Genomic DNA, 9,369 nt, shown 5'->3' on the forward strand with positions numbered 1-9,369 from the left:
GTAGACACAGCTACTTGGGAGGCTGAGGCAAGAGAATTGCTTAAGCCCAGGAGATGGAGGTTGCTGTGAGCTATGATGCCATGGCACTCTACCCAGGGTGATAGCTTGAGACTCTGTCTCAAAAAAAAGAAAAAGAAAAAGAAAAGAAAAGAAAAAAGAAGGGAACATGGGTCGGAAAAACCAGCATTGAATGCTGCTCCCAGACTGTGCAACATTGGGCAAAATCTTCCCCTTTCTGAACATCGATTTCTTCATCTCTTGTCCTCCTCAATGCTACCTTCATGGGTTATTGGTGCTTAAATGAAGCAAGGTGCAGCAACCCCCTAGACCTGAGCCATGCCCAGGGGAGGCACTCAACTGACGGTTGTTCCTTTCCCATTACTCTGTCTCTGAATCTAGCTTTGGCTGCTTCTTCTGGAGTTCTCCCTTGGTCTTTTTCTCTCCTTCTCTGCCTCTCCTCTCCTCTCCTTTCCTATTCTCTTCCCTCCCCCCCTTTCCTTTCCTCTGGGGTCTGGGTCTCTATGTCACCGTCGATGCCTCCATTGCTCTACATGTCTCTCTTTCTTTCTTTCGTTCTTTCTTTCTTCTCTCTCTGGAATCCTACTTCATCTCTGTGTCTGAATTTGACCCACTGTATTACACATCTCGGCCTTTCTGTGTCTCTCACTCTCTGCATCTCTATACCTTTCTCATCTATAGTCAAACCACCCCAAATGTGCCCAGTCTCTTCCGTACCTTTCTTTGTGTCTCTGTATCTCCATCTCTCTTTCCCTCTCTTTCTCTCTTCTCTCTCATCTCTGTCCCCATCACTATACTTCCCCATCTGTCAGTCTCTCTGGGTTTCTGTTTCTCTGTCTCTTTGCCTGTCTCTCTTCCTATGCCTACATGCCTCCCCCTGCCACTCATTTCATCTCTCTGGGCCATCCCTGTCCCACTTCCTAGCCTGGCACCCAGCCTGGGACACACATCACTGAATCAGCATCTTCCTCCAATTCTGGAAATAATGTCAGCACTGCGGTGGCATTGGGGCTGGTTGTAGCCTGGCTGGAGAGCTTGCCTTCCCACCTCCCTGTCCTTTTAGCTCCTAGCCACCATGGCCTCCCTCTCTGCTCAGTGTTTGCTTTCTCCAGGGATGCATCAGAAGAACAAATGAATCTGTGTTTACACATGCATATGCATGTCACCAATGTGGGTCCACATCTATTTACAGGCATATTTGTGTGTGAATCTGTAGGTATTTGTGAAACCTCATTCATTTAGTCACTCATCCATCCAACTATTCATCTATGCATTCACTCATCCATCTATCTGTTCAACCATCCAGCCATTCACTCAGCTATCCATACAACCCTTCATCTGTCCCTCCAGTATGCATCCAATCATCCAGCCATCCATCAATACATCTATATATTCATACATTCCTCCATTTATGCATTACTTGTTCACTCATTTGTTCAACAACCCAATATTTATTTATTTATTTATTTTTAAATTTTTTTGAGACAGAGTCTCAAGCTGTCACCCTGGGTAGAGTGCCATGGCATCATTGCTCACAACAACCTCCAACTTGAGCTCAAATGATCCTCTTGCCTTAGTTTTTTCTATTTTTTTTTTTTTTAGTAGAGATGGAGTCTCATTTTTGCTCAGGCTGGTCTCAAGCAATCCACCCACCTTAGCCTCCCAGAGTGCTAGGATTACAGGCGAGAGCCATCATGCCTCCCCTTCCCCTTTTTTTTGAGACAGAGTCTCACTATGTTGTCCTCAGTAGAGTGCCATGGCATCATAGCTCACAGCAACCTCAAACTCTTGGGCTTAAGCAATTCTCTTGCCTCAGCCTCCCAAGTAGCTGGAACTACAGGCTCCCACCACAACACCTGGCTATTTTTTGCTTGTAGTTGTCATTGTTGTTTGGCAGGCCTGGGCTGGGTTCAAACTCACCAGCTCTGGTATATGTGGCTGGTACCCTAGCTGCTGAGCTACAGGCACTGAGCCAACAACCCAACATTCACTGAGTGCATACCATGTGCCAGGCACTGTATCAGGCAGCTGGGACATAACAAGGAACAAAACAAAGTGTCACCTGCATGGAGCTTGTGCACTTAGCAGTCCTTAGTATACCAAACTCCCTCTTGCCCCCAGGTGCTACTGGGGCTCTTCCTTCTCTCTGGAACATTTCCTCGCCTTTGCCCTGTCTTCATCTGGGTTATTCGTATTCACCCTTATGAGCTCAGCTGAAAGGCCACTTAGGGAAGAAAGCCCTGACCTTTTCCTGAAACACACAGCACACTGGGCTTTCGCTCACAGTATTGGTTCTAGTATGAAGATCACAGTATGTACAGTTATTAGATTATTGTCTCTCTCTTCATGGGACAATGAACCCCGGCAAGGCTAACATTTTTGTCAGTTTTGTTCCTAGCTGAATCCCTGGTATCTGGAAAATGCCCTGTACACAGTAGGTACTCAGAAAGTATTTATCAAACAACTGCATGAATTGAATGAATATGAAGGACTATCTCTGTTTCCTGGTTCCCTGTCTCTGTATATTATCCCATGCTTCTAGCAGCGATGTCATGTAAGGTCCTCAAACATCTAGATGCAAACATAGTGGCTAAAAACAGAGCTCTAGATTCAGATCCACATGGTTTTTAGTCTTCACTTTAATGTTTCCCAGATGGGTGGCCTTTGGCACAGCAGATCCCCTCACTGAGCCTCAATTTTCTCACTTGTCAAATAGAGTTAAAGTTTAAATGAGCAAATGAATGTAATTTTTAGTTATGACAACATTGAAAACTAACCATTTTTACCTAAGCTCCTCCTATGAATTTAACCTTCAAAATAACTCAATGAAATAGAACCTGGCTTTTAAGAAATTATTACTATCCTCACTTACACAGAGGGGAACTGAGGCATGGGGAATCCACCAAGATCGCATGGTGAGGGAGAGCAGCACTGGGAGATGAACTCTGGTGTGCTGCTCCCAAAGTCGCACAGATGCCAGTGCATGGCAGCTGCCTCCCAGTGCCTGAGCAGCCTCAGAATCTGAGCATCTCTTTGGAAATGTGTCATGGCAGTCTGGCAAGCCCATATGCATACACATCTCTGAATGTGTGCATCACGGTATGTCTCTCCTTGTGGAACATAGCTGCCTATGGACTCCGGGCAGTCTTAGCTGGGTGCAAGTTTCTAACTTTGAGAGTGGGCATCCGGGACCTGCATGCACCACTTGTAGGTGTACACCCATGCAAGCTTCCTTGGGTGCAAATGCAGATTCATCTGAAGGAATTCAAGAAGACAAGAGGTTGGGACACCTAGAATTCTGGGGGTTTCTGTGGCATGATAATGACTGCAAAAGGTACACACAGGCAGTAATAGATGGGTGGAGGGTAATCCTAGATTTGTCTTAAGGTTGTGTTTGCAGAAGAACTGATTCTTTTTTTTTTTTTTTTTCACTTAGAAACCACAGTATATTTATTTGGGTGTTGCTGGTTGAGCGTCAGTACTGAGGGAGATTGAAAGTCCTCCAAGCCACCTCTCAACTCTGGGGCTATAGCTATGTAGATCTAGACCTTACCCAAGGGATTTAACTAATTACCATGGGCCTCGGCTATCTCCTCTGTGAAATGGGAATAACATAATTGCAGCCATAGGGTCAAAGTGAAAATTAAAAATGCTTTCAAATCACTTGGCACATTGCTACTTATAGTAAGTGGCATTATCATTATCTGCTATTATTTTTTTTTTTTTTGAGACAGAGCCTCAAGCTATCCCCCTGGGCAGAGTGCCGTGGCATTACAGCTCACAGCAACCTCCAACTCCTGGGCTCAAGCGAGTCTCCTGCCTCCGCCTCCCAAGTAGCTGGGACCACAGGCGCCCGCCACAACGCCCGGCTATTTTTTGGTTGCAGCCGTCATTGTTGTTTTGGCGGGTCCGGGCTGGGGATTCGAACCCGCCACCTTAGGTGTACGTGGCTGGCGCCTTAGCCGGGTGAGCTATAGGCACCGAGCCATTATCTGCTATTAATAGATCAGAAACTGTTACTTGCTGCTTTTAAAAATATTCATTAAGCACCTACTTGGTGCCAACGCTTTGTCTATATTGACTGGTTTATCAAATCGTGGATCCCTTAGGAAAAGAGTTTATTGTCTTTATTTCGCTGATGAGGAAACTGGGACTCAGAGCAAGAGGTATATATAATCATACAGGCAGGAGCTGGTCCAGGAAAGAGTCAAACCCAGGTCCCTGTTTGTACCTCTTCTAGCTGTGACTCTGTACCTCTGACTCCCGAATCTTGACCTACCCTCCTACCACCAGCCCTCAGAACTGCTCAAATGGGAGGACCTGAAGTCCCGTGTCCTGGGAAAGAGGGTACTGGAGTCTCCGACTTCTATGTCTGAGAAAAGGGCGGGGGACCGGGTCCCTGAACCCTGGTGGAGGAGCACGTCATGATCCCAGATCTCTGGATCTCCCCACGTGGAAGCGCACTGGGTCTCTGACACCTTGATTCGGAGAAATCTTCCTCCTTCCTAGCTGCGACCGCGGATTCTGGCTTTCCGGACACTGGTTGGGAGGGGAGGAGGGACCGGGTGCGGGGGGGAGGAGCCGCAGACCTGCGACAGGAGCTGCGGGGAGGAGCCGAGCCGGCACAGCGGCTGGCTCGCGGGGCTGCGGCGGCAGCGGCGGCGGCGGCTGCTGCGGGTGAGTCCGCTCCTCCCCTTTCCCCTGCCATAGCCCCCGCCCCAGCCCGATCCCGGGGGACTGCCCCGGCGGGTGGGGGCGGGGTAGATGCAACGGCACGAGGACTTCGGGCCAGGGAACGGGAGTGCTGCATTGCTCGCCGGCGACCCTGGGGGAAGGGCACGTAGCCCCGGAAGGGGGTCTCGAAACACCTGGACGGACCCCACCCCTCGCCCACCGATCCCCAGCGCGTGGGGATCTTTTACCCGTTCCATGTCCCCTAAATACAGGACTCCGTGGCCTTTCGGGTCCTGGACGTCGTTCCCCTCCCCTGCAGTGTCTTGGGACCCTGGCATCTTAACCCCCCCCCCCCAACATCCAAAAAAATAAAATAAAATTCCCATCCTCTCTGCAGCCCGGGGAGGCATTAAGGACTTCAACTCCCAGCAGCCGCTGTAGCGCCGGGTCTGTAAAGCAGCAGCAGCGCGAGCGTGAGGCCTGCCGGGAATTGTAGTCTCCAAGCTCTTAACTGGAGCTGGGGCCCCAAAGGTGGGAGGGGGTGGCCGGACCCTCCTTGGGGTAGTCTGGGGTCTGGCAGCTGGCCCAAATAGGGCAAAATGTGAGGTTTAGGCTGAGAATTTCATGCTGGCCTCGGCCTCCAGATCAGCCACCTCCTCTCACCACCCGGCGTGTGGAGACCGGTCCGCAGCCCCTTGTCCGCTCTACCAACCCCCATGGGCTGCCGCCCGCCGCCGCCTCGGCTGCCACTCAGGACACAGCAGGGATAAGCGCAGGTGAGTCTGACCGTGTCTGTCTCGGAGTCTTGGCCTTCTGCAGCACCCCCACGACACCTGTCCATCTGTGAACCCTGTTCTGTCTCTTCCTAATTCCCTAGCATTCCCCTGTCCACCCATCTTGATGCCTGGCTCCAAGCCTTGTGTCACTAATTCCCTTTCTCCCCACATCCACCTCTCTCTCCCGGCCCCTTCTCATTAATGTTCCCCATCCAATCTTCCCTTCTGGACCCACGTCTGTCTGCCCAGCCTTCTTCTCTCCTTTTGTCTGTCTGTGATTTCCAGGCATTATCTCTTTGCCTGTCCTCTATTTCTGCACCCCATCCACCTTCCCCTCCCACTGCTTCTCTCTCAAAGATATTTCTGCCCCTCCTTACTGTCCCGCTGTATCCCATCTCTCTAGCCCCCATGAATTACACACCAGCTCATTCTTGATCACTTGTCCATCCAAAGTCTCAATCTGGACTTTCTGTCTGCCTGCCTGTTCACCTCTTCTGGGCCTGAGTTTGCCCTTCTCCGTCTCTTCGCCCCACATCTCTCCCTCCCTCAACTTGGTCCCCATCTCTGCATTTCCATCCTGCCCCAGCTACCACCACACATATCCATTTCTTATCTCTCTACCTGTATCCATCCTCTCTTCTGGTCCTCCCTGTCTCTACCCCAGTCTGGCCTCTTTCTCCTTCCCTGGACCCTCCAAGCACTTTCTCACCCTAAAGCCCTGCTGGCCCTGTTCCTGCTGCCAGAAATGTTTTACCCCACCCTAGCCCCACTGCCCGCTGTCCAGGGCTGGCTCTGCCTCATCCTTCCAGCCTCAGGAGCCCTCTCTGACTGCCCCCATACCCATTCCTTTGTGGCACATCCTCCAGCTGTGTCTGGTAGAATGCTTATTCCAGTCTGAGAGTGTCTTGTTTATGTATCTTTGTTTACTTGTTTACTCATTGTCTCTTCTTGTTGGATTTCGACACCAGGAAGTCAGAGAACTCCAGTACTTTGTTTCCTGCTGGATCTGTAGCAGCCAGCACCATGCTTAGTGTGTAGTTGGCGCTCAGTGAATATTTGTTGTATGAATGAGTAAATGATAAATGGCTATCACCTTGTTAGTCTATCCCTAACTTCTGTCCCTTCATCTGCACCTCTGATCTCTGTGTCCTCTGTCCATCCTCTTATTTGTGTATCCTGACTCTTGGCCCCTTGGCTGGTCTTCCCAGCCTTTTCCTCCTCTCTCTTGTCCATTTGTCCCTATTCTCTGTCCTCTTCTCCATTTATACTATCTCTGTCCCCTTGTTTTGTCCAGTCCCTGTTATTGTCTTCTTGCCTGTCCACCCCTAATTTCTGTCCTTTTGTCTGTTCCTAATTTCTTTTTTCTTGTCTATCCCTCCCTCTACTTGTCCCATTGACCTTCTTCCTCTAATCTGTCTTTAATCCATCTTCCCCAATCTCTGTCCCCTTTGCCCATCCTTCCTTTGTTCTCTTTTTCTTTCTGCCCCTATCTCTCACCCTGTCCACCCTCTCCCCAACTCCATTCCCTATCTGCACCCTTGCCCCAACCTTCCTGCACACAGGACTAGGCGGGATAGCCACCATGTCAGGAGACTACGAGGATGATCTCTGCCGACGGGCACTAATCCTGGTTTCAGACCTCTGTGCACGGGTCCGAGATGCTGACACCAATGACAGATGCCAGGAGTTCAATGACCTGAGAATCCGAGGCTATCCCCGGGGTCCAGATGCAGGTCAGCACCCCTAGCTGTTTTGGCCAGCCCCCTGCCTGCATTGTAGCCACTATTCCCTGTGGGGCCAGTCTGTCTTAGAGTTTTTCCTCCATCCTGCCTGCTGCTGCTCCTCTGCCTAAAACCTCTGATGCAAGGAAAAGGAGTTGTGTGGTCCACCTGACCCCTGACTTTTTGAGTTTTACCCTGTGGGCCTCTCTCCCAACTACTACCACCAAATATCCCTTTCAGATATCTTTGTGCACCTTGCATAATGTTAAAATCTCAAACCCTGAGTCAGACTGTCTGATTTGGGTTCAAATTCCACCTCCCCCACTTACTTTAGATGGCTTTAGGTAAGTGACTTTTTCTGTGCCTCAGTTTCCTCATCTGGAAAATGGGGCTAATAAAAATGACTACCTCAAAGGACAGACAAGAGACTCAAGTGATTTAACATATATGAAGTCCCTAGAACAACATTGGGCACATGGTAGTATTTGATGAATGTTGGGATTTATTTGTTAAGTACCAACTGTGCTACAGAGAACATGTGAGGTCCTTTGCATATTTCATTGATTATTTATGTGTCTGTTTATGGTACATATAATCTCCATTTTCAACAGGGGAAACTGAGGCTTAAAAGGGTGAAGTGACTTGTCCAAGGTCATATAGCTGGGAAGCACCATTGTTCTAAGAAATAGGAAATATTATGAGTGCCATTGTCCAGACGAGGAAATGCTAACTGGAGGAAGTATGTGCTTGGACACTACAACAGGTACCCTTGCTGAGCACCAGGGCAGGGCATGCCATCTCGTGTGCAGGATGTCCAGGTGACAGTAATGAGGGGTGAGGTCCAGAGACCTACCGTCACTAGCTCAGAGTCTCACAGCCTATAGGCATCAGAGCCAGAATTTGATCCTGGATAGTCTAGCATAAAACTATAGCTTGGGAGAGGGATCCACAAGACCACTCTGAGGTTCAATGATTTGCTAGGACTCCAATGCTCATGGTTATGGTTTATCACAGTGAAATGATCTAGGCTAAAATCAACAAAGAGAAGAGGCACACAGGGCAGAGTTCAGGAGAGGCCAGGCACAAGCTTTCAGTTGTCCTTTCTCAGTGTAGTTACATGGACAGTGCTTCATTTTCTCCACAATGATGTGTGACAGCATGAACAGAGTATTTATTGCCTACCTAGGAAGCTCACTTGAGCCTCAGTGTCCAGTGTTTTTATTGGGGATAGGTCATGTGGGCATGGCTGATTGCCCATGTGGCTCACCTCAGTCTCCAGCCCCTCCAGAAGTCAAGTTGATGGCCCAAGGCCATAAATCACATTGTTAGCACAGAGTATCCAGCATGGTCCTAGGCCCCAGGTAAACAAAGACACTTATCAGGTGGAATATTCCAAGGGCTTAGAGGTTTCCTCCTAGGAGCTGATTGAGGCCCAGACCTTATTTTGGGCAAAGTGAACCTTTTACTACCTCTCCAAGTCCAAATACTTCCTTAGTCCATGCTGGAGGATTTGTGTTTTGACCTGGACAGGGTCTGGGTCAAGCTGGCAGTGGGGGAAAGCATACATTTAATTTTTCTCCCAAGCAACCCCATTTTCTCAATTCCTCCTATGTTCAAGAGGCTAATAAAGTTCATAACTCTGACTTCTAACACACCTCCAGAATTTTCAGCAGGTGTTGGTCACTTAAAAAGGAACACCCTGAGGAGGAGCCAGTAGGAAATTCGTGGTTCTCATTTATGGCCCTGCAGGGTCACTTTCAAAGTTTCAGTTTTCTCACCTATAAAATGGCATACACCATCCCTAGATTACACAGTGTCATAAGGATTTACATCATCCACTGCTTTAGCTTCACTGGGCAGTACAGGGCCAGAGGCATCCCTTTTCTGCTGAGTATCCCTAATGTAACAGGACATTCCATCCATGCTAGCAATGGTTTGGGTACCTGCTTTCCCACCATAATCCACTGTTTACTTTCTCTGTCAGTTCCAAAATAAATTCTCCTTTCCTTGTGGGTCTTTTCCAAAAAAACCCATTCCTGGTACAAATGACTGAATACACCAAAAACCTTTGGATGTTAGAACTAGGCTGTACTTGGCTTTCTCTACATGGCTTATCAGCATGTATTTTGCACTCAGAATATGTTGCTGTGGTGGTCGTGATGTTGGATGCACCTGGTAGT

General features: G+C 48.9%; 1 protein-coding gene across 1 annotated transcript in view; it reads left to right on the forward strand.

Moving 5' to 3' along the window:
- Window positions 1-5,332: 5,332 nt before the first annotated feature.
- SYT3 (synaptotagmin 3) overlaps window positions 5,333-9,369 on the forward strand; it is a 15,894-nt gene continuing 11,857 nt past the window's right edge. Inside the window, exons 1-2 of the mRNA XM_003801450.3 lie at window positions 5,333-5,468; window positions 7,031-7,201. Coding sequence (XP_003801498.1) covers window positions 7,051-7,201 — 151 coding nt within the window. The 5' untranslated portion in view covers window positions 5,333-5,468; window positions 7,031-7,050. The remainder of the gene's footprint in view (window positions 5,469-7,030; window positions 7,202-9,369) is intronic.

This window comes from Otolemur garnettii, unplaced genomic scaffold, assembly GCF_000181295.1.
Source record: "Otolemur garnettii isolate 467f Iridium unplaced genomic scaffold, OtoGar3 scaffold00211, whole genome shotgun sequence".
NCBI classification, from domain to species: domain Eukaryota; kingdom Metazoa; phylum Chordata; class Mammalia; order Primates; family Galagidae; genus Otolemur; species Otolemur garnettii.